At 38.3% G+C, this 24,871-nt stretch overlaps 4 protein-coding genes and 1 non-coding gene across 5 annotated transcripts; 3 read left to right on the forward strand and 2 right to left on the reverse strand.

Moving 5' to 3' along the window:
- Positions 447–6,286, forward strand: LOC18776716 (MND1-interacting protein 1). The gene is made up of 3 exons (XM_007210271.2): positions 447–814; positions 931–2,613; positions 5,453–6,286. The coding sequence occupies exons 2-3, from the start codon at positions 967–969 to the stop codon at positions 5,969–5,971; spliced, it is 2,166 nt and encodes a 721-aa protein (XP_007210333.1). The 5' UTR covers positions 447–814; positions 931–966; the 3' UTR covers positions 5,972–6,286.
- On the forward strand, positions 10,308–13,381 carry LOC18777154 (aluminum-activated malate transporter 12). The gene is made up of 6 exons (XM_007209832.2): positions 10,308–10,910; positions 11,063–11,203; positions 11,470–11,742; positions 11,858–11,979; positions 12,092–12,235; positions 12,604–13,381. The coding sequence occupies exons 1-6, from the start codon at positions 10,607–10,609 to the stop codon at positions 13,213–13,215; spliced, it is 1,596 nt and encodes a 531-aa protein (XP_007209894.1). The 5' UTR covers positions 10,308–10,606; the 3' UTR covers positions 13,216–13,381.
- On the reverse strand, positions 13,532–13,603 carry TRNAC-GCA. The gene has a single exon. It is a non-coding gene; the product is annotated as a tRNA-Cys (tRNA).
- Positions 13,909–20,055, forward strand: LOC18776721. Its single transcript, XM_020564115.1, has 2 exons — positions 13,909–14,191; positions 19,443–20,055. Exons 1-2 carry the CDS (start codon positions 14,011–14,013, stop codon positions 19,961–19,963), a joined length of 702 nt encoding a protein of 233 aa, XP_020419704.1. The 5' UTR covers positions 13,909–14,010; the 3' UTR covers positions 19,964–20,055.
- On the reverse strand, positions 21,792–24,612 carry LOC18776521 (NAC domain-containing protein 86). The gene is made up of 4 exons (XM_020563373.1): positions 23,838–24,612; positions 23,185–23,462; positions 22,725–23,051; positions 21,792–22,628 (listed from the first exon to the last, which is right to left on the reverse strand). The coding sequence occupies exons 1-4, from the start codon at positions 23,992–23,994 to the stop codon at positions 22,356–22,358; spliced, it is 1,035 nt and encodes a 344-aa protein (XP_020418962.1). The 5' UTR covers positions 23,995–24,612; the 3' UTR covers positions 21,792–22,355.

A 24,871-nucleotide genomic window follows, 5' to 3' on the forward strand; every position in this document is an offset into this window, starting at 1 on the left:
CCAATAAACTAATCCATTTTGTTTTATTTATTTTTTCAAAAAAAGAAGGCTCTTGTGAGTTTCATATGGCAAAAGAGTAGCTGACTTTGAGCAAAAACTACACACAAAAAAAGGGTCATTTTCTAAAACGGCGGGCTCAATTCTCTCCCCAAGAATGTTCCGTAAAGTACATGTATATTATTCTTCAAATCAGAAAGGTAGCAAATTTTCCTTCAGCATCGCAAATGACAGTCCTCAAACCCGCCAGCAAAGATTGTTTCTCCCAGGTTGCATCAATATTCAACTTATGATTATGAACTAAAAGGGGGCCGGGCACCACTGCACCAGTTTCCTGAGAAATCTCCTCCCTCAACATCAGGGGATGGATATTGAAGTCTCCTTGCTATGTCTAGCGCTGTCACTTGATCTGATTTCAGTGTTGTGTTGCGCTAGTTTGTTGTTCTTCTATTTTTTTTGGTTACATTGGGAAGAAAGAAACCTCTTGCGGTTTCGAACTGCCATTGGAGTTATTTTTGTATGTTTTTGGTGATTTACCATACAATACACATGGTAATGGTATGTGTGGCTGGTTAATGCATTTACCAATTTGCCCCCAAAAACAGAAAAAAAGTAGGAACATTAGCAGTCGGGTTTCCAAATTTCCCGTTCCACACGCTCAACTCACTCAACACCTAACCAAAAAGAAAGAAAAAAAAGAAAAAAGAAATATAAAGCTCCTCCTGTTTTGCATGCCCTCCTCCTATTCTCGCTTCGCTTTCTCTCTCAGTTTCGGCAACTGAGACAACAGCCAGACGCCGATCGTCCCCAATTCCATGTGAGTTTCTTGAAATTTTCATTCTGGTTAATATCATATTTCGATGCACTTTCTTTGTAACTCTCCTGCTTTTATTTTAACGATTTGTTTTTATAATTTTTTTTTTGAGCCTATAGATACAGCTAGATATATAATTACATATACTACACACAATGGGTTGCACTGTGAGAGAGAAGCACATCCGTACAAATCGTAGGCCCCGATCTGCAAAACCCGATTTCGATTATTGTTGCCACATTGATAGAGCATCAATCTCTAAATCCATACTCGAATCGGGTCTCAAACCATTCAATCACCATCTGGGTTCCAACAACGATTCCACCCAGAACCCTAAATCGAGCCCAAGCCCCAACTCCAATTTCGATGAGAGTGGGTGGGGTTACTGCACTGAGGAACAATTAGAAGAAATTCTTTTGAAGAATTTAGAATTTTTGTACAATGAGGCTATTTCTAAGCTAGTTGCATTGGGTTATGATGAGGATGCTGCGCTTAAAGCGATATTGAGAAATGGGCACTGCTATGGTGGCATGGATGTGCTGACCAACATTTTGCATAACTCATTGGCTTATTTGAATAGTAATTGTGGTAGCAGTAATGGGAAGTCGGATGAGGCTGAGCCCGTTTTTGCTGACTTGAGGCAGTTAGAGGAGTACTCGCTTGCGGGTATGGTGTGTATGTTGCAGCAAGTTAGACCACATTTGAGTAAAGGTGATGCCATGTGGTGTTTGCTTATGAGTGATCTTCATGTGGGTCGAGCAAGTACTATGGAAATTCCTGTGCTTCCCGGAGGAGGTATTGAAAATAGTAGTTCGATATCTACTAGTGTTGAGTCTGGTAGTAATGGTAACCATTCAGTTGGTGTTATGGCTCCGGCTCTTTGTAGGTTTCATGGTGGTTGGGGGTTTGGAAATGGGGGAAGTTCAGAGTTTCCTGTTCATGGGTTTTTCCCTTATGGTGCTGAGTTGACTTTGCAAAGGGATATTGAGTGTCCCAAGAGGTTTAACCTTTCTCCTTCAATGAAGTCATTGTTGAAAAGGAATGTTGCAATATTTGCAGCTGGTTTTCGAGCAAACTCAAAACAGTTAAATGCACAACCACAGGGTTGCCTGAGTAATTTGGCGAGTGGGGATACCCCGGTTGCACTGGAGTCTGAAGTTCCGGTTCAGCAGTCTGAGAAAGCACGAAATTCGAAGAACCAGGAGGTGGTTAACTCAGTGATGAGTAAGTTTCGTGATTTGAATCTTGATGAGAATTTAGAGTTTGTGGGGGAAGATCAAAAGAATGAGGTGATAGTAAATCTTCTTCATCAGGTTGAAGAGCTTGAGAAGCAAGTTAAGGACCGGAAGGAGTGGGCCCACCAAAAGGCTATGCAAGCTGCAACAAAGCTCAGCCACGACCTGGCAGAGCTTAAAATGCTGAGGCTTGAAAGGGAGGAGACTCAAAGGTTGAAGAAAGGGAAACAAACTCTCGAGGACTCAACTATGAAGAGACTATCGGAGATGGAGAATGCATTAAGAAAGGCCAGTGGTCAAGTGGACAGGGCAAATGCAGCTGTGAGACGGCTTGAGACTGAGAATGCAGAAATTAGAGCAGAGATGGAGGCTTCTAAACTGAGTGCTTCAGAGTCAGTCTTAACCTGTTTGGAGGTTGCAAAGAGGGAGAAAAAGTGCCTGAAGAGGATGTTGGCATGGGAGAAACAAAAAATTAAACTGCAGGAAGAGATTGCAGAGGAGAAAGAGAAGATTTCAGAATTGCAACAACATTTGGCTCGGATGAAGCATGATCAGAAAGAAGCTGAGGTTTGTTGACTCCATATATTTTATCTCTGCACATTGGTACCCACCTCAGGTGTCTCTTTACATAGTGCATGTTTATGTTATTTGAATTTACATGTTGTTAATATGTCTGGTTACATAGGGCCATGTTTTTTGATTCATAGAAAGTCAAGCAACCCCTTGATTAGAACCAAATGTTTAGTTTCGAACAACTAACTAAAGTGAAGCAACCACTCAAAACTTAAGGTCTCACAGTTTAATGGAAGAGGGATCATTGAGTGGGGGAATAGTTTAGATACTACAATATGCAAGCTCAGGATCCTTGCCATCTAAAAGCATGGGATTCTAGAGTTTGGTTTAGAGTAATGAAGAAGTCAAGGATCATAGGCTGGTATTCTTTGGTCTATTATCTGTCTGATTTCATTCTGTTGTACTTCGAATATGCTTATGATATGATGGGGCGTTTGGAGTTTCCAACCTTTTCTTGCTGTTTTGTAATCTTTCTACACCTAAGAAGCCACTTGTGAAGTACTGAAGTGTATTGTTGTAATTCCATGAAGTTTGGAATACTTCATTTATCATGTAATTGGTCCTATATCACTTGGGTTCTGGGTAAAGTTTTCTTGACTTAAAATTTTTTCATAGCAAATCCTGTACTGTGTCCTAGCTAGATGCTCCTTTCGCTTTAAACTGTTAATATCTTCAGGTTGGTTCTGGGGTTTTAATTTTTCCTAAATTCTAATTTACCAGTTTTTTGTATCACTGGAACTGTGATTGTTGGCTGTAGGTTTGATAGTTGATTGGATTTTTATTTTTAATTTTTTACTTTCATTTCTTTTTATGAGAGCATCCGCAATGGTTGTTCAATAGTTCAAGGATGACAGAATGCTGACATTATTGCATTGAAGTATTGAACAACCATTGCGGATATCTTAATGGGTTAACCATGTTTGAGAAATGTAGTAAGCTTATATATATTTATATTGTAATGGGTATTTATATCATACTTTTTACAATTGTATCTGAAACGTTGCAAATACGCACAAAGAAACTAGTCATCATATTTAGCTGCCTTTTTCTGTGTATCATAAATGATAAACCAAAAGGTGGTTCTGTTTGAACCCCAAATTTGCTAACTTGACCCCCCTCAATTTTTTTTGGTAATTGAAAATATAGTTTTACGCTGGTAATTTCTCAGGCAAAATTAGCTTCCCATCCTTGGTCAGCTTAAGTTGTTGACTGAAACTTTGTGATATTTTCAGTTGTGTGAGTATAGTCTTTAGACTTTTGTTGGCATCGGCATTGCTTTATTAAACAACTCAGCTTCTGTTTCTCTCCCTAGTTTGGGAGTTTTAGGGGTAGGCTTTATATTTTGGGTTAAAGGGCCTGTAGTTTTCAAGTTGATGGGTGGATTTGTTGTTTTTAATGGTTGTTTTGGTGGGGATTTTGATGGGTTTTGAAGTTGAATTTTAGTGGTAAAGGCTGAGATGGTGACTAAGGGTTGCTTACCAATAAATTTTATTTTATTTTTTGTTCTGTTTGTGTACTCATATTTACATGGGTACTTCTTTTTTGGTGGCAATTATGTATGAATATGTATATGGTTTTTTCCAATCGTTCTAAAGTTCAGTTCAGTTTTGCTGTAGCTATTTTGTGTAGCCGTATAAATATGGCTAACTGCAACAATCACCAAGTCAATATTGACATTGATGAAGTTGGTACATTTGCTATGTTGTTTATCCTGTTATTTATAGGGAGTGTAGCCACCAAATTGGGACTCACATCCATTTTTCTTGAAGTTTTCGCTTTGTTGTTAGGTAAAGTTTTCCTTACATTTTGAATGGAGTAAACTGGTTGGTAAAATTAGTAGCAAGAGGGTTTGTGTAAGGGACAGATTAGAAATCCATTTTTTCTATTCCAAAGTTTGTCTTTTAATTTTTTAAACGTAGTAAAAACCTTAGATGCTAGATTCTGGCACCCCTTGGATGGGGGTGTGAAGGGGATGAAAGGTCTTTTTCCCCCAAATTTTATCTTTGATTTATTTTTCTTTTTATTCAATGGGTTTATAAATTTACAAATAAGTGAGTGAATCAATTGAGGAATTTGGGGGGTTCAAATTAGAACAACCCACTTCTATATGGAATGTGATACCAAACCCTCCAGTGAAGGATGCAAGGTAAAACAATTTTTATTTTTGGCCATAAGCCCAAACCTAGAAATTAGGTTGATTTAATCATTATTTTTATGAACTTTAGAATTTAAGATATTTATTTTATATATTCAGCTTTTGCTTATTATAGTTTAGGTATTAATTATCAGGGTTTAATTGTAAGGTGTTTTTATACTTAATCATTTTGGGATTGCCATGTAAAAGAGTCATAATTGTCATAGGGTTTCAGACTGTTGTCATATTGATTCTCTCTCTCTCTCTCTCTCTCTCTCTCTCTCTCTCTCTCTCTCTCTCTCTCTCTCCTTTACGATTCCCTCTATTCTTCCTCCCTTTGACTTTTTTTGTTCTATAAAATTTATATGATAAGATTAAAAGTACCAATCACTGAAGTGCTCACATAATCCTTCACTACTCTCAAAATATCTCTAAACCAAAGCCCACCTTTTTTTTTGGGTCAACTTTCAATGGCAGCAGCACTCCTTGGCTGGGCTGCCATGGCTAACCCTTTTTTTTCCAAATTTTTATTTTTTAAAGCTTGTGGGGTTGAGCATTTTGGTTGGTGGTAAAAAATAACTCTCCATTGATGTGCTTCCATAATGTGCTTTGGAGTTTCATATTAATATTTATTGATCTTTGGATTCTACATATCCCATACCAGTGCACCAATTCTGCTGAGCTATTTTCTTGTTACAGGTGAAATGGGGGCAGGAGCTGAAGGCTAAGGAGGAAGCCTTAGCACAAGTGGAAGAGGAACGACGTGCTAAGGAAGCAGCTGAGGCTAGCAATAAACGAAAGCTTGAGGCTCTGCGCCTAAAGATAGAAATAGATTTCCAGCGTCACAAGGATGACCTCCAAAGACTTGAGCAGGAACTCTCACGCCTAAAAATATCTGCCCAGTCTACCGAATTGCTTCATCCATCAAATGCTTTGCCAAAAGCAATTTCTGAGGGTGCAAAACCCCAAGGAGAAACTATTGCTAAGCTGCTTCGTGAATTAGATAACCTGGAGAATTCATCAGAGAAAGAAGTCAGCTGTGATAGGGAATGCATAATTTGTATGAAAGATGAAGTCTCCGTTGTTTTCCTGCCATGTGCTCATCAAGTTCTTTGTGCCAATTGCAATGATGATTATGGGAAAAAAGGTAAAGTGACCTGCCCGTGTTGCCGGGCTCCCATTGAACATAGGATTCGTGTTTTTGGTGCAAGTTCTTAGTTCTCCTAGAGAAGGATTCTGTCTTCTCCCCGAGTATGACTATTTCTGGTATACCAAATAATATACATTTCAAATTTCCTTGGTCATTCAGGCTACATGCTGAGCACATCAGCAAAATAGATATGTGCTAATATAAAAAGAAAGCTTTTTTTTTTCTTTCCAGCTTGTGTTTTTACAATTTGGAGTGACAAGAACATCTGTTTCTCGGTTGTTTCCATCCTGGTTTCATTAGCGAAATCGGCTAATGCTTTTTATATAGTAACATACATTTGCAGCTCAACGAGGAAATAATTGATTGTTATGATTGCTGTAAAATGGTGCTGATTTTTTTTTTTTGGAGCATGTTATAGGGCAGTAGCATATAGTCTGGAAATTTGAAACAGTGAAACTAGATATGAGCTATCTGAGTTTTTCTGTTCCTATTTCCTCCATGGAGATGTGCTGATTACAAGTGTATAATGGTCTCTTCGTTGTCCGGTGTGTAAATTGTTTTTTTCTTTCTCCATTTTTTGATTGTTTGTTTAATGCTGGATTTTTTTCACCATTGTCCCACAATGTGTTTCCCTACCATACATCTTCTCCATGATGCGTGGTAGGCAAACAAAAAAAATCGTGGAAGTGCCCTAATTAGCAACAAAAAATTATGACTTGCTACAATGCCATGATGAGAGGAATTGGGAACTAAATACTCTCCAATGTCTAACCATCTTGCTGGCTTCGTTTTCTATGGGTATACACATAATACGCAACCATGAAGATGAGAAAGAGCAGCGGCACTAAACCAACAAGCACCTTTTGCCTTGCATCAATACCTCCTGCATCTCTCTTATCTGAAATGTTGAAAACAAGAAGCATCTATAATGATTTCACATCATTTAGACGTAGAAACTCAAATTATATGAACAAAGCATACATTGCATTAACAACTTGGACCTCTAAAAAGAGAGAAAAAAGAAAAAAACTCGGTGAAGATTTATGATGTATGGTAGGGCAAATCACAGCTCGACACCTAATACATGAGAATGACTCGTCATGAAAAAATTAGTAGCATATGTCAAATTGTGATTTGCCAGCCTCAGCTATCGTAAGGAAAAAACTACTCTTTACGCATGCATAAGGAGCTAAGCAATGAGTTAATGGTACAAGGTCTTTGATTCAAATCATTCCAAGCAGATTATGTAAGAAATGAAAATAAAAGATATAGAGTTATTCGAACCTTGAAACAAATGTTAGTAAAGTAGTAAAATAGGTAAAGCAACCACACGTAGAGAAACAAATGTTAGTAAAAACCCTAGCATCTTGATCAAAGGTAAAGAACTGAACAAGCGACATATGGAATTACTATAAAAGAAGCTAGTAGATTTGCAATTACCTTCCATAATGAAATCTCTAATATATTGATGGTGGTTTTCTGGATGAAAAGTTTATAATTATTCACTGGTAGGGTTGAGAAATTGTTGAACAAAAGCTAGCACAGAAGACAAAGATATGGCTCCAATTTCATGCTACTTTTTGATCTTCTATACATAGGGTTTGAGATCTTTGTGCATTTCCATTGTTCCTTGGCATGCAATATGAGAATCATAGTGGATATGAGGATCTATAGAAATCTTTCTGCATGTCATTATTTGGTAATGAGAGATCCGAGTGCTTGCATTGAGAATTAATGCAAATCTAGGTGGTGATTCATGAAAAATCAATTGCCCTAAATACATTGCCCATATAATAATTATCATATCTCAAGGTGAATGAATATTGCACGCAGCCAAATCATAAGGTTTCTCAGATCTGGAGCTTGGACTAAAATTTACAGAATTTGGCAACAGAGATTTCTCTCTCTATTTTGAACCAAGATCTTGAAATTTGGAATGGGTTTGGTTTGGTTTGATACATTTTTTCTAAGAGGGTTGTCAAGCGTTATTGATTTGAAGTAGGGATAACAACTCGTGTTCGCGTGTTGTGTTGGCAATACTTCAACACAGTTACACAACCAGAATTAACACGAACACGATTCAATTACTATATATCTTGTCAACTAATTTGCACCGACGCACATGAAATTTTTATTACACATGTAACATGAGATGACACACATAAGTCCAGTTCTGTTACATCTAGGTTCACACGATTAATTCGTTTATTAGCATGTACATAAGCTAACAACATTGAAGTTTTAACTAATTTTTACTAAAACACAACATTACAAAGGAAACCAACAACAAAACATCTGACATAACACAAGAACCGCGTCCAGACAACCAATCGCAGGGTGAGACACGACAAGACACTCAGAGGAGTTAGAGCTATCTAGACCGGCACACGACATTAGGCACTTGTTGGAGGTTAAGGGAGACGTCCGTCATTGTAGAGAACGTGCACAAGTGAGGTGTGGGGTCTGGATATCCAGACTTTCCAGGCTCAACCTTCGTAGTGCGGCAGCTGCCAAATGATCTGCAGCTTGGTTTCCAGACCGGCATGTCCAAGTCTAGGTGCAGTGATTGAAGTTGTGGTGATATTCTCGAATCCTGGTGAGAATGGGGTACGTACATTGATGTCACGACTAGTTAACACAATACGATATGATTGTTAAACATGTTAATTAATGGCATTTTCGGGTTATGGCATGAGTGCGATTATCTTGTGTCATTTTTGTGTTATTGTTTTGTGTCCAAATTTGTCATCTCTAATTTAAAGCTTTTCTTTGAGGCGAGGGTTTTTATTCATTTTATGGTGTCATTTTTTATTGTATTATATAAAAATACAAACATATCATCAATACAGGAAGTGTTGGATATATATGTGTCTATGAAGAAAGTAACGTTTCAAGAAACGTTATAGAAATGCTTTCTTTCAGACTAAATAGGAACAATGCTACAGAAATTAGTTTCTGGTGACTTTGTTTTCCAGAAAGCAATGGAGGAATTAATAAGTGATCAGATCAATTCCCTTGAATAGTATTGCTTCACTATCACATCGAATAATAGGAGGCACTGGGTTAGGCCAAGTTGGAATATTTTTCAACAGATTTCTTAGCCGTTCTGCTTCTTTTTGCTACAATATGTGGTGCAAATTGTACTGCTTGATCAGTTTCTCACCTCATTATTAATACAAACTAAGCAAATATAAATTACAGAGGGAGAAAATAAAAATCAGCCACGAACCCTCATAGGCCGGTGGCATGAAGCAGGTCAGATGGAGGAGAAGGAGCTAGAAGATGCCAAGTGGTGAAACCTAAGCTTCACATTGAGAAGTTGAGAATGCACGAGAGATGTTTCCAAAACCAAAAAAATCAAACACACACAGCTGTTTGAGAACAACAGCTATGCATCTATATGCCTCTCTATGCCTACATGCAACAAAGTGGTTCAAGAAAATCATAATGTTAGGTTTAACAATAAGCTTACCTTTCCTTCCCTTTCTGGCTAGTATTGGCTGTGTGATAACTTGTTACCCGTGAGCCTGAAGACTTGCTAGCTGCACTTTTTAATGCTGCGTGCATTATTTCTTTTCCACACCAACTTTGTGCCACTGGTCAACGCTTCACCGTTGACCAAACTCAAAACTTCAACATCGGAAGAATCCACAAGCGAATATTCTCCTAAGAGGATTTTTGCACAAACAATTGGTTTGTACTACCACCCCTTGTTTTGATGAAGACAAAGTAATTAACTTTAGTTTTGATATTTGTTTTCTTTGCGAATTAAGCAGATGCAGATTATTAATAAACAAGTTTAGATTCTGCTAAACAATTTTGGGGTTTCATTTGGATGACATCTTTATGCAGAGAAAAGTTCAAAAATAATCGTAATAATCTTAATTTATATGAGTATGAGATTATAATTTGACAGTTGAGATATGGACATGATGGACAATTGGTTTAAGTATTTGAGATCTAAGAAGGTATATGCTCAATACAAGTTTTTAACTTTGTTGAGTGGTAAATGTGTCAGTCAGTGAAACCCCATGCGCAAAAAGTTAAAATGAATTTTCTTTTCTTTTGCAACGAGAAAGAGTGAAAATGGCGAGGGGCTTGTAGCTCAAGTGATTAAGAGCATTATTCCTGCACTTCGATTTCCCCCTCCCTCAATTTCTCCTGTATAAAAGAAAAAAAAAGTGTGAATTATAGGAACCTCTAATCAGGGTTGAGTCTTAGTGAGGAAATCAGTTTTCTATTGTGTATTGACTCTTACCACTTGTGAAAGCAACCCACAATTAATATGAGCACACTTTTGTGATAGGCATGTGAAATGTAGCAAGAGTCACCAATCTCACTTTCACACCCTATATAAAGTAACACTAAGCTGTATCAGAGAAAGTTGGGGTTCTCTGAATAGTACAACAAGACTCCCAGCCAGCCAGCCAGCCAGCCAAAGCATATACTAGCCATTATTTTAATACTTCCCAAATTATGGCTGCATGGTCTTGTTCCTTAAACTGAATTTTTTTATATACATACGCGCACACACACACACACATATGCACATATACATATGTATGTATGTATGTGTGTATCAAAATATAGTTATCAGAATCATCTGATCACTGTATTGCATTAGAATTGCCAATTTCTCCACAACAATTCCCTCCACCATTTTCAGTTTGTGTGTCCTCTAAATTTTTTGGGGGTTTTCCTATATGTTTCCCAAAGTTCATGCAGGCATGGAAATGGATGACACAAATTCTGGAAAAAGTAAAGGGAATGCAGAAAAGAGTTTGCGAATTCTTGTTGATAAGATGAGGCGATTTCCGGGTTTGGTTTGGCAGACAGTGTGGAAGGTGGGACGAGAGGACCCAAGAAGGGTGTTCCATGCTTTGAAAGTTGGCTTGTCTTTGACACTGGTTTCCTTGTTATACCTGATACAGCCGCTGTATGTTGGAATTGGCCAGAATGCCATTTGGGCTGTCATGACTGTGGTTGTTGTGCTAGAGTTCACTGCAGGTTATTAGTTTGCTCAAACTTTTTTTTGAATCTTATTTATTAGACTTAGAGCTGTCAGGTACAAATTAGCCTATGCTTGGTTTAATCAAGATACATATGTGATGAACAAAAGTATATATGTGTCTGATGTTTTTGTTGCTCTTTGAAAATAGGGGCAACTTTATGCAAAGGACTCAACAGAGGATTGGGAACACTGATAGCCGGATCATTGGCATTTTTCATCGAGTATGTTGCAACTAAATCTGGTCAGACTTCTCGAGCAGTTTTCATCGGAGCTGCAGTTTTTCTTATAGGTAAGCTCATTTTTATTAGCTAAGCAACGTTTAGACATTTTCTAGAGAGCTAAAAAAGACCAAGATTTCCAAGTGGACCTTGGCGTTTATGTTAATCGAAAGTAGTTCTTTTAGCATGATTTTTCAATCTAAATTTTACTCATTTGTTAAATTTTCAGTTCCTTATGCTATTATGAATTCCCTCTAAAATTAGAGGAAAAAAAAAAATCGCTAGTTTAATACTTGGATATCTTTTTTTTTTTTTTTTTTTTTTTTTGATTTGGCAGGATCTGCAGCTACATACATGAGGTTCTTTCCTTATATTAGGAAGAACTATGACTATGGAATTGTGATATTTCTCTTGACCTTCAACCTGATAACCGTGTCAAGCTACCGCGTCGACAATGTCCTGAAGATTGCACATGAGCGTTTCTACACCATTGCCATAGGCTGTGGTATCTGCCTGCTAATGAGTCTACTGGTATTTCCAAATTGGTCAGGAGAAATGCTCCATAATTCAACAGTGTTTAAGCTTGAAGGCCTAGCTAGAGCTATTGAAGGTATGCAAAGCTGCTTATTATTATGTCTTTACTTTCTAATCCTAATCTAAATAACTTCTCAAATTAATATGATTATGCCAATGACACAAGTAATGAGTAGCTTCTGAATTTGCAGCTTGTGTCAACGAATACTTCAGCGATGCAGAAAAAGAAGTATCCGGAGACCAATCGACAGAGGATCCCATATATGACGGTTATAAGGCTGTTTTGGACTCAAAATCTATGGACGAAACAATGGTAGGTCCTTTGAAATCTTTTTGGTTTAATTTATTCATTAAATTCGATGTCATGGATAGACAATGAGTCTTTCTCTGCCTCTTGAATGTTTTTGTTGTTGCAATATGAGCAGGCGCTACATGCAAGTTGGGAACCAAGGCACTCAAGACACTGCTACAGATTTCCATGGCAGCGGTACGTGAAGTTGGGAAACGTTCTTCGCCATTTTGGCTACACAGTTGTTGCTCTACATGGATGCATACGAACTGAAATTCAGGTAAAACTTGAATGGATCTATTCAGCTAAAAAAGACAATATGGTATGCATGCCCCAATTTTTTTTATATTTTTTATTTCTAATAATACATATGATACGTAATAATATTCATTCCAAGAGACAGAAAAAAAAAAAACAAAATTCTAAAGGGTGATGATGGTTATGAATTATGATTATGAGTCAGAGAACCTCATAATTAGTTCATAATGAATATGGAAATCTGTCACATGCTTCTTGTTATGACAGATCACAGATTTGGAAAATAGTTTCACATGCTTCAGCCAAAAAGGGAATCTCATTTTTGCTGTGATTTTCTTAATTATTGATGAGGGTTTTTTTTTTTTTTTTTTTTGGGAATTTCTCTTGCAGACACCAAGATCTGTTAGAGCTCTATTCAAGGACCCCAGCATTCGACTTGCGGGAGAAGTATCGAAAGGGCTAAGGGAACTTGCCAGCAGTATAAGAAACCGTCGCCATTGCTCCCCTGAGATACTCTCCGATCATCTCCATGAAGCTTTGCAAGACCTTAACACTGCCATAAAATCACAACCAAGACTGTTCCTAGGCTCCAACAGCAACCAGGCCACCAACATGCTTGCTCTGGCAGCTGCTCACGCCACCCAAAAGCAAGGAGTCTCACTATCGAGTGTGAAAACCGACAGCTCAGCATTGCTCGACTGGAAAAACAAGAGGACAACCGAGCAGTCAAAGGAGCCGGAGAGGAAATTCTTGAGGCCCCAGGTGAGCAAAATTGCAATCACTAGCCTTGAGTTCTCAGAAGCACTTCCTTTTGCTGCTTTTGCTTCCTTGCTGGTGGAGACTGTGGCAAAGCTTGACAATGTTATTACTGAAGTTGAAGAACTGGGAAGGATTGCATGCTTCAAAGAGTATCAACATGGAGTTGAGGATATTGTTGTGACTTGTGAGAAGCCACCAGTGAATCCTGCTCAAAATCAACTGCCTTCTCATGGGGCTGATTGATAATAAAATATCTAAAAGTACTTTGCTATGTCTTGTTTATTGGCAGTGGCGGGCTTATTGTTAAATGAAACTATTTGACATATTTTTACCTGTCTTTTTTACAGACAAATGTTCATTCATCTTCATACCAGATAATAATAATCTAGTTCAAATAATTGAAACCAAAGGCATCAATCTTATTGTTTTGATCAGATTATTCATTTTCCAGGTTCTGTTGTGGTTATTGTAAAAAATAATTTGCACTTCAATTATTCAGTTTAAAATCTGGTGCAGCTAAATGACTTAGAAGAATTAAGCATAAAAAAGGAGGTTTTTAAGGGCCCAACCGGGTTCGAACCGGTGACCTCTTGATCTGCAGTCAAATGCTCTACCACTGAGCTATGGACCCATTTGTTATACAATCGTACAAATTAACCGTAAATAAGGTTTTGATTCTTTGCTTCATGGGCTTCAAATAATATATAGGCCCATAAAGAATTTTAATAACTATTTTTATTTACAATTCGAATTACATAAATTATAATTCTGGATGAGCTTGAATACGATGCACAATAATGATATAGCCAAACTGGGTTACAACATATAAGTATGATGATTTGTCAACCAAAAAAAAAAAAAAAAAAACCTAATTGACTCAAAAAAAATGAAACCAATAGTTGACAAATATTAATTCTGGGGTAGAGAAAATATAAGGATAAGATACTTGAGCTCTTGCCAATATTTGTGAGGATGTCAGTGAATGAGAGAGTGTTTGTTGGGTGTAGACTAGTTAGTAATTAATCATTTCATCTGAGCATGGCTTCTTGCTTCTCAAACCACACTGTATGTTATTTGTGGAAGAGAAGAAGCAGCCCATGTAGCTTGTTTGGGTGGAACATAGGCAAGAGAAAACAGGATGAATTGCCACAGACCAACAAGTACCATGAAACTGATCTTCCATTCTCTCCTTCTCTGCTTGGCAAAACTTTCTTAAGTGGTATATTTACTCTCTCATCTCTCTCTCTCTCTCTCTCTCTCTCTCTCTCTCTCTCTCTCCCCCAATTGCATTTCACATGCATCACTAATCATTAATCAAAACCCATAATTCTTGTACATCTCTAATGCATAATGCCTCTAGCAATCACATGTCTCTCCCCAAAAATATTCAATACAAACATAATGGTGGGTTTGTTGTTTTTGATTTCTTTTGGTTCACATTGTTAGCATATTCAGAACATTATCATGCATATAGATTCAATCAAAACATGTAATAAATCTCAATGAAAATGCAGAGAGCTTTTGAGTAAAGAGAGGTCAGATTTCTGTGTGTGAGAGAGAGAGAGCTTTTAGAAGAATGCTAGCTGTATCAGCCCAGCACCAAAACATGTATATATCATGACACTGACAAAAACCGTTAGGGAGGAGATATTCCCTATTACATCACTAAATCTAGCCATTCAATCATTACCCTATAAGATAATGACAGGTGGCAAAATGCTATTACATTCTCTGCTGTACACTTGGACTATGATCCAAGGCAGCCTTCCTAACAAGAATAGAACCTTCATATTCTAATTCCATCACAGCAGCTACACCTATACACCAACACTCCCTTCTAGGTGTTGTGCTGAAATAACACCTAGAGCCTTCCTCAAATACTCAAATCTGTCTCTTGCTAATGGCTTGGTGAAAATGTCAGCAAGCTGCACTTCTGTTTTGCAATATAGCAAATCAATCTCACCATTTTGTAGAGCATCTCTTATGAAGTGAAACCTGCGGTTGATGTGTCTGGTTTTGTGATGATGAACAGGATTCTTTGATATAGCAATAGCTGAAGTGTTGTCACACAACAACTGAGTTGGTTCTACCTGTTCCTCTCCAAAATCAGATAACACAAACCTCAGCCACATAGCTTGTGCAGTAGCTTCTGCTGCACTCATGTACTCAGCCTCTGCTGTTGACAGAGCAACACTACTTTGCTTGATTGAAGCCCAAGAAAATGCACCTGACCCCAAGTTGAAAGCATAGCCTGATGTGCTCCTCATGTCATCTTCACTTCCACTCCAATCACTATCACAATAGCCTATTAACACTGCTCCTTTTCCCTTATCATAGGCAATTCCATAGTTTATGGTGCCTTGAACATATCTCAGCACTCTCTTTGCTGTTCCCATGTGCTTCTTGGTTGGATTATGCATGAATCTAGCCAAGAGGCTTGCTGCAAACATGATATCTGGTCTGGTTGCAGTCAGATATAGCAAGCTTCCCACCATTTGCCTATACAATGTCTCATCTGCTAGTTCACTTCCATCCACTTTTGACAACTTTTCATTCACTGCCAAAGGTGTTGCAACAGACTTGCAATCCTTAAGTCCAAATTTGTCAAGTAAAGTCTTTGCATACTTCTTCTGGTGAAGAAAGATGCAAGAATCAGTTTGTAGGACCCCAAGACCAAGGAAATGATGAAGTAGTCCTAGGTCAGTCATCTCATATTGTCTCATCATATCATCCTTGAATGCAGCCATCATTTCTTTTGAGCTTCCTGTGTAGATAATATCATCTACATATAGAGACACAATGAGAATACCACTTGTAGACATCTTTGTGTACAAAGTAGCTTCACTTGGACTTCTATAAAAACCAGTCTTGATGAAATAGGAATTTATCTCATCATACCAAGCTCTTGGAGCTTGTTTCAAACCATATAGAGCCTTTTTCAGCTTATACACTTTATCTTCACTTCCTTGCATCACAAAACCAGATGGTTGATCTACATAAACTTCTTCATTTAGCACTCCATTAAGAAATGCAGACTTTACATCTAGTTGAAACAGATTCCAGTTTCTCTGTGCAGCAACAGCCACCAAGGTTCTCACAGTATCAAGTCGAGCCACTGGTGCAAAGGTCTCATTGAAGTCAATTCCAGGCTTTTGAGAATATCCCTTTGCCACCAGCCGAGCCTTATTCTTCTGCACAGATCCATCTAGGTTCAGTTTAGTCTTATAGATCCATTTGACTCCAATGATTGGTTTATCAAATGGTCTATTCACAAGCTCCCATGTATTGTTCTTCTCAATCATGGTGATTTCAGCTTCCATTGCTTTCTTCCAAGAGTCATCCTTTGCTGCCTCTTCAAAACTTTCTGGTTCTATAATGCACATGTTGCATTTTTCATAAATTTCTGCAATGCTCTTGTACTTGAGAGGAGTGTGATCAACATCCTGTGATCCTGCTTCCCTTTCCCCGGTCACTGATTTCAGTGTTTAAGCTAGGCATCTCATTCACTTCCAATTGTTCTTCAAATTCATAAGAACTCCCTTCTGCTCCTTGTTCTTCTTCTCTAATTTCAGTGAGCTGAATGTTCACACTAGTCTCCTTCTTTGTATTCCAATCCCAACACTCATTCTCACTAAATATCACATCTCTTGAAATGATAACCTTTTCAGTTTCAATATTGTAGAGCCTGTATCCCTTTTCACAGCTGCCATACCCCAAGAAAATACACCTTTTGCTTGCCAAATCTAGCTTCTGTCTTTGCTGTTTTGGTACATGAGCATAACACAATGAACCAAATACCTTCAGATGCTTAATTCCTGGTTTCCTCCCTCCATAAGCCTCAAATGGTGTCTTTTTGCTTAAGGCTTTAGTTGGACATCTATTCAAAATGTACACAGATGTGTTGACTGCCTCTGCCCAGAAATCAAGTGGAATTTTCTTTTCCAACATCAAACATTTGGCCATTTCTACTATAGTTCTATTCTTCCTCTCGGCCACACCATTTTGCTGTGGTGTGTATGGGGTTGTGAGCTGCCTTTCAATGCCTGCATTGTCACAGAACCTCTCAAACTCCACTGAAGTGTACTCTCCTCCTCTGTCACTTCTCAATTGTTTTAGTTTGTAGCCACTTTGCAATTCCACAGTGGCTTTGAACTTCTTAAACACACAAAGAGCTTCTGACTTGTGCCTTAAGAAATAGACCCAACACATCCTTGTGCAATCATCAATGAAAGTGAGAAAGAACCTATTTCCAGCTTTGGTAACTGTCTGCATAGGACCACAGATGTCACTGTGAATAAGTTCTAGTGGGGTTGATGCTCTAGAAATAGCTTCTCTTGGGAATGCTTCTCTACTTTGCTTGCCTAGAACACACCCCTCACATACCTGTCTATCTTCTTTAATTTCTGGCAGCCCTACTACCATATCTTGCTCTTTCAATAGTTTTAGACTAGTCATATTGAGATGTCCAAACCTTCTATGCCAGAGATCAGTGGAATGGTCTACACTTGCTCTATAAGCAAAGTGCATTTCAGCTTGCAACTTCAAAGGAAAGCTTCTGTTTCCTTTCATCTGAACCTTTGCCACCAGATTTGTATGAGAGCTGTCATTGTAGATTTCCACCTTGTGATCACCAAATACCAAATAATAGCCATGTTCTATCATCTGTCCTACACTGAGTAAGTTCTCTTTCAGTCCAGGTACAAGCATTATTTCTTTGATATGTCTCTTGCCTGCTTTGGTTTCAACCACAATAGTGCCTTTTCCAGTTACTTCTACAAGCTGTCCAGTTCCCATTTCAACCTTGGCAGTCACTTTTCTGTCAATATCCACCAACAAATCCTCTTTTCCTGTCATGTGATTGCTACACCCACTGTCCAAATACCAGATCTCTTCATCCCTTGTTACATCAGCACCACTTACATTGCTAGCATAGAACATTGTTGGTGCAGCTTCCACTTGAGTAGCATAGTTGATCTGCTGTGGTGTTTTCTTGCTGTAGCAGTCTTTTGCAATGTGACCAAGTTTATCACAGTTATAACACTTTGGCTTGCCCTTGAATCGACATTCACCAAAATGTAGCTTACCACAGTGTTTGCAGGGAGTTTTAGTGCCTTCACTTGCCTTGTTATCCCACTTCTTGCCTTTGGATTTCCAATTCTTATTCTGCTTGCTGTTCTGTTCTCCATTCTTAGTCTGTTTGGCATCTACACTAAGGCTAGCAAATGCCTTCTCTGTTCTGTTTTCAGAATGCCTATCTAAACGCAACTCAAAGCTCTTTAGTGAGGCAACAACCTCCTGCACCTCAATCTCATTCAGATCTCTAGAATGTTCAATAACTGAACATATAGAGTCATAGGTAGATGGCAGACTAATAAGCAGTTTTTGAACAATTCTCTCCCTAGGCAATTCCTCCCCATAACTTCTCATTTGATTAATTAAATCAAATAGTTTAGTAACATAGACAGTTAAGGATTCATCATCCTTCATTCTTGTATATTCAAATTCCCTTCTAAGGCCTTGCAATTTAACACTCCTTACCTGCTTATCTCCATGGAATTCTTGCTGCAGAATACTCCAGGCACCTTTTGATGTCTCTTCATGAGATATTCGTGGGAATATCTCCTCTGAAACTGCTCCTTGAATCAATCCAAGGGCCTTGGCATCCTTCATGAGTACCTCAGCAACCATGCCTTTCCCACTTGATTCTTCTGTCTCCTTTTTCTGATCACCAGATTCATCTGACTTTTTCAGATCCATACCATCAAGTCCTTTGATCACAAAATCCCACAGTCCATGAGATTTGAAGATGGTCTTCATCCTAATGCTCCAGAAATCGTAGTTCTCACCATTGAAAATTGGTGCTCTCAACTCACCACCACTTGATCCAGCCATGTTAGACTTAGATCTGCAGAACTCAAGCTCAGCTGCAGCTTCAATAGCTTAGCACAGAGAAACTCCCAGTATTACAAGATCAAACCTGGCTCTGATACCATGTTAGCATATTCAGAACATTATCATGCATATAGATTCAATCAAAACATGTAATAAATCTCAATGAAAATGCAGAGAGCTTTTGAGTAAAGAGAGGTCAGATTTCTGTGTGTGAGAGAGAGAGAGCTTTTAGAAGAATGCTAGCTGTATCAGCCCAGCACCAAAACATGTATATATCATGACACTGACAAAAACCGTTAGGGAGGAGATATTCCCTATTACATCACTAAATCTAGCCATTCAATCATTACCCTATAAGATAATGACAGGTGGCAAAATGCTATTACATTCTCTGCTGTACACTTGGACTATGATCCAAGGCAGCCTTCCTAACAAGAATAGAACCTTCATATTCTAATTCCATCACAGCAGCTACACCTATACACCAACACACATATCATTATGAGAGGGCATAAAATATGAAAACAGATCCAATCATAGGGTCCTTACGCTTTAAGACTTGAAACGATTTTGAGCAGGTAGGGAACTGAAGTGTTGCTATAAGGCCACCATTGATGGATTTAGTGCAGCTAATTTCCACAACTGCTGTGATTTCAAGGGGCCATGCGCCATAATTGGCTACACAAACAAGTCCTTCAAGTTTGGGGCATTCAACCCTGAAGGCTACAGAAGCACAGATGATTACTATGACACTTTTGATGCATTCCTCTTCTACTGGACAGATAATGAAATAGCTGACCCAATTGTGCTACCCAAAGTAGGAGGCAGTGGTGCAGCCCTTTTCGATTATGCTCGGGGCGGGCCACAATTTGGGGCCGATGGGCTGCTTATCGGGCCACCTCTAGCGCCGGTTATGGGTGGTTTTGCAGGTCCGGATACTAATTCGGGTATTGGTGATTTAAGGCAAGCCAAATCTAGATTAGGATTGTCATATGCAAAGAGGGAAGATGGGAAGGAGTCACTTTTTGGGGATGAGTCTAGAGCAACCCTTGAAGAAGTTGAAGTTTATTGTAGCCCTCAAATTGCAAGCTTGTACTAAACATAATAAAAGGGTATGCTTATTGCTCAAGTTCAATAAACAACCCTCTTCTCACAATAATTGGTCACGTACTATTCCTCGACTAGATTACATATAAGATTTTCACCTATACGTGTTTTGTGGCATTAGAAATCATTGTTTTAGGCACTCTTCGAACGTCTCAAATTTTGCAGCAGGAGACTTGCAAAGAAATGAACCTGCCTCATTTGCTTTGGTCATTTGACTTTGCAGATGTAGCTGCTGCCTCTTTCATTTCGTTTTCAACCAAAACAAGTGGAGAATACTCGTTTATTTGTTTCCACTACAAGGGAAAAGTAGCTGGGCGTGCTTATTCGATACTTTAGGCGCCAAGCAGTAGGTGCTGAGAGTGAAAGATTAGGGGGCGGGAGATTCTGTTTCAGAAAATAATGGTGGGTCTTGGATAGAAAAAGAGTAAATTATAGGCCTTTTAAGATAGCATTCCTAAAGTCACAATAGTATAGTCTCTTTTTTACCAAGATGCTTAAGAAAGTGATGAAGGGGGAGGCAGGGAACAATTGGAAAACTTGAGCTGAGAGAAATGTACATTTATTTGAAACTCATTGGGTCTGGAATGACACCTTTTGTGACCTTTCCAAGGCATCCTGCCCTTATTTAATCTGTTGTCACAAAACTAAAGTTATAATTTGTTTACTTTGGTGGAATGTTCACACCATAAAGAGCTGCACTTTTCAATGAGAAAATCTTCAGTTTGGGGTTTCCTAAAGCACCTCAGAGGCAGAAGAATGGTTGAAATTCTGATGGGTGGCTGCTGCCCCAAAATCAAACCACACCAACTACTAAATTAGGTAACAAAACTGGAAGCTCCAATTTGAGCACAGCTCTTAGCCTGTCTTAGCTTTCATCAGCAGCACCCCCATACCACTTCTGTCCAAGTGTGGTATACAAAAGCACTTCCCACTATTTATTTCCACATTCAACTGCAGATTCCAGCTTAAATTCACAACCAAACACAGAACTCTTACAAAGGTTTGCTTTCAGAAGTCACAACCAGAAAGGATGTGATCCTGTTAGAGCATGAGATTTCAAGTTTGAACCCCTGCAACCTGTAAATTCATAAACTGAATTTTTTTTAGAACAGTGATCAACTTAAATTTTGTATGAGATCCCTCAACTCCATTTTCCTTTTGAAGAACAAAGGCCCTCCTGTTCTTTGTAGACAACCATTGTTTGATTGCTAACCATTAAAAAAAAAAAGCTTTAGAAGAGATAAGGTGGTGGCAATGTATCATGGGGCCCGTCAATCCCTTACCCTTTGAGTTTTCCATTTACTATCAGATATGCTGTAAGATCTGAAAGTTATAAAGTAATTTTGATTGGAATCAGCCAAAAACAAGAGATCAAGTGCAATAGGAAGTGAATCTTTAATTTGGTGATGAAATTCTAGGAGTGAGCTCTTTTAGCTATCCACCAAAACCCAAGTGACCCCCACCAATTCCATTGATTACAAACCAACCAAAAAGTTTAAAAGGATGTGTCTGGATGTAACTTCTTAATGGGATGGCTTATCAACCCTTTTAAAATGCACTTTCTCACTAGCTTTAAATCTCAAGAGAATATTAAGTTTGGAAAACTCCAATAATTTGAAGAGCATTATGATTGAAGATGATAACTTTGTTGGTTGAAAGTTGAGACACAAGTACTATTTTTCAGTTCACATGTAGCCACTTTTCTCTTTGTTCCTATGACTATCTTTAGTCTTTACCTTGAATACTTACAAACCTATTGTTCTTTGCCTTATGAAAAGTGGAAATAGTTCAAGGAGATCAACCATTTAGAAAGCAAGAAGTAAGACAAGTTAATAATTTCTAGTATCATAGAAAAGGAATCAAATACATAAAGATGGGTTCCACATGCTCATGGCATGGAAAATTACACTATATATTGTAACCACAGCAAGGTAGTAAAAACCAACTCCAAGTGCAATCGAAAAAAGTGATTGTCACCCAGAGATACTAATACACTGCATAGTAAAAAAACGGGGGAAGATTACAAGTAGCTTCTGAAACAACTCCAAACAACAGATAAAGTCCACACAGTACTTCTGCAGAGAACACAAACCACTCATTATACGTAAAAGAAGAGTGATAATTATTTTTAACTGCCAAGAAACAACGTTAAAAGGCGTTGTCTTGGATATCCCCTCTGGATGACATAATACATTGTACGCTGGTTGATCAATCCGGCACCGGGCAGACCCCTACATCACAATGACCATGTTGTCTTCCTGCGACCAAAGTTCTCCAAGTTCCCCCAAACTCCCATCTATGCTAACTTGCATACAAAATAGAGTTTGGTTTCAGACCCTGCATTGAAAAGAAAGAGTGACAATGCTCTTTCCTTTCTTTTCTTTTCAGAAGGATGTTGGATTTCTCAGTGAACTAGGCTGGTCAAAACCTTCAAATTGCATTTCCTCATTCCCATAATAGCCCATGTAGCCTGTGTGTCCAGAGAAAGGTGACATGTCGGCTACTTGATTCGCATTATCGGCCATTGTTACGTCCCCTGTGAAATTTGGGTATGAGGAATAAGGTGATTCTGTGTTTTCATATGACTGCCATGATGCCATTGCACTTTTGTACTGTGGAAAGTAATTAGGCATAGCTTCTTGTAACTGTGGGTAGTCCTGCAGTAAAGCCAAGGAAAAATGTTTGAGAAATTTATAAGAATATGAGCATTAGTCTTTCAAAATTTCTTCGTTTTCTTTTTCTTGCATTAATACCTTCGAAGAATCAAGAATAAAATCAGGCGAGACCCAGAAGTCTGCAGGGTTGGTCTCTCTTGAAGTTGGATCAAACTCTGCCATTGGATTAACTTCATATGGAGAAGTAACATGGCTTGAATAATGACTCTCGTTATGCTGGTAACTCGCTCGAGAGGATAAATCATCAGAGATGTTCAAGGGCTCGTTTGAGATTCTTGTTGAGCTCAAATCCTCCCCACTGTTCGAAGCACTTCCAACCCTCTTGGCCTTGGGCTCTCCATGGGAATCATTTGTCTTCTGTGCATTCTCATTCTTTTTAATAACACGGCACAAAGCAAAAACTCCCTGCGGAGATTATCAAAATGCCAAATATAACTTCAGTTTTTTGAACTAATAGGTATCTAAAGCTCTCTAAAACGAAAATTGTAGTATTCAGCTACGGAACTGTCTAACAAACACAATAACATTGTAGATGTACCTGATGACCTGATGGCCCCTGAGCAAGATCATCACTGAGACGGTATTCATGCATGATCCAATCTGTTCTATCTCCTAAAGGAGCACGTCCACGATAGAAAACAAGGGTCTTGCGGTACCCAGTGACAGTGGATTGACAGACAACCTTCCGGTCTTTTCCAGTGGCCTTCCAGTAGCCAGCTTTAGTAGCTCTGTTTGTTCTTGAGCCATTTGGATACTTTCGATCACGTGCACAGAAGAAGAACCATTCCATGTCACATCTAGGAAGGAATGATTTTTCTGCAATAAAAACACAGGTATATATCAGATTGCCAGAATTACTGAAACCAATTGGAATTTGGAAAGGAAACAAGTTTCACTGTTCTTGTACTTTATTTAATTTGAATTGTTATAGAAGAATATCTAAAGCCAATTAGCTTGGCTTTTTGGAAATAAAGAAGCCCACATGCCCAATCAGAAAAGGGAGATGCTGGCACAGGTTTAGTTCATAAAGAAGAAGAAGAAAAGAAGTTCAAATAAACAAAAAAGAAAAAAAACTATCTTTATGGCATCCTCTGTTCAGACTAGTAAGCAGACACACACTAACATACATATTCAATCTCTGAGAAAGCAAAACACTAGACAAAAATGTAATGAAATTGCTTGAATGGTTACCTGGTAACTCCCAGGGATCAAATTTGTACAAATCGATCACAGGGATAACCTCCAGTTCAAATTCAAGACCTTCCACTTTTCTTTTAAGATAATATCCCACTAGTTCCTCATCAGTTGGGTGGAACCTAAAACCTGGTGGTAGTGATGCTCCACCCATAACTCCACTCTCCTCCTAACTAATCCAAATTCTTAAAAGTATCCCAATTTGAAAGAACAAAATATATGAAAATTATAACAGCAGAGAGCTAGGAAGATAATGAGGAATGATATGAAAGCTGTAGCTATGAGCCCAAACTGTACGTATTAAAGATCTGGAAAATCCAGAAATAAAAGCTTTTATCAAAAATTAATTTCTTATCAAGAATTGAGTAAAACTTCCACAGGTTGAACCCGTTGAAGAGCAGAATCATTGTCTTTGAAAATGTGCTTCTTATGATCGATTTGTCACCCCCCACCAACCCCCCTCACAAATTTTCTTTAAATTCCCAAAATAAGATGAGAAGGAACAAAATTGAAGGCTTTGAAGCAATACCCGGAAGGTGATATTGCTCAAATTTCACTATCCTTGTATTCAAACAGAAAATGCACAAGGACTTCAACTACAAAACTAGTTAGAACTTCCAAAACTGGAACCTATCACAGTACCCAGAAGTTAAAACTATTCAAAATTTGCTAGAAATTGAAGAAAAAAATTTAATGTGGGGGCAGCGGCAATGTGACCAATAAAGAGATGTTGTTAGAACAAGAGCCAGTGCCAAGAAGACAAAATAGGAGAGGAGGAAGAAAGGTAGAGTAAAAGGAGTGGGAAATGGGGTGTGCTTATATATAGGTTTTTGGGGGAACAAACAGTCCAAAATTGCACACAGACACCGAAAGTTTCAAAAGATTGCTTGTCTGACGCGTACACAAAATTCTAAATGGGACTGGCCCACGTCCACATAACTTGAACTCAGTTCACACACTGCAGTAACTCAATTAAGATTATGTATTTATCTCCCTCATCACGTAATAATTAAAATATAAGAGTAATTTTT

The sequence above is a fragment of the Prunus persica genome, chromosome G5, assembly GCF_000346465.2.
Source record: "Prunus persica cultivar Lovell chromosome G5, Prunus_persica_NCBIv2, whole genome shotgun sequence".
Classification (NCBI taxonomy): domain Eukaryota; kingdom Viridiplantae; phylum Streptophyta; class Magnoliopsida; order Rosales; family Rosaceae; genus Prunus; species Prunus persica.

Coding starts and splice junctions, on each gene's coding strand:
- LOC18776716 (XM_007210271.2), top strand. CDS start 967: ATGGGTTGCACTGTGAGAGAGAAGCACATCCGTACAAATCGTAGGCCC. Junction 2,614..5,452: donor ATGATCAGAAAGAAGCTGAG/GTTTGTTGACTC, acceptor TTCTTGTTACAG/GTGAAATGGGGGCAGGAGCT.
- LOC18777154 (XM_007209832.2), top strand. CDS start 10,607: ATGTTTCCCAAAGTTCATGCAGGCATGGAAATGGATGACACAAATTCT. Junction 10,911..11,062: donor TGTGCTAGAGTTCACTGCAG/GTTATTAGTTTG, acceptor CTTTGAAAATAG/GGGCAACTTTATGCAAAGGA. Junction 11,743..11,857: donor CCTAGCTAGAGCTATTGAAG/GTATGCAAAGCT, acceptor CTGAATTTGCAG/CTTGTGTCAACGAATACTTC.
- LOC18776721 (XM_020564115.1), top strand. CDS start 14,011: ATGGCTTCTTGCTTCTCAAACCACACTGTATGTTATTTGTGGAAGAGA. Junction 14,192..19,442: donor TGGCAAAACTTTCTTAAGTG/GTATATTTACTC, acceptor GATTTTGAGCAG/GTAGGGAACTGAAGTGTTGC.
- LOC18776521 (XM_020563373.1), bottom strand. CDS start 23,994: ATGGGTGGAGCATCACTACCACCAGGTTTTAGGTTCCACCCAACTGAT. Junction 23,463..23,837: donor TGATCCCTGGGAGTTACCAG/GTAACCATTCAA, acceptor TTTTTATTGCAG/AAAAATCATTCCTTCCTAGA. Junction 23,052..23,184: donor AGGGGCCATCAGGTCATCAG/GTACATCTACAA, acceptor TAATCTCCGCAG/GGAGTTTTTGCTTTGTGCCG.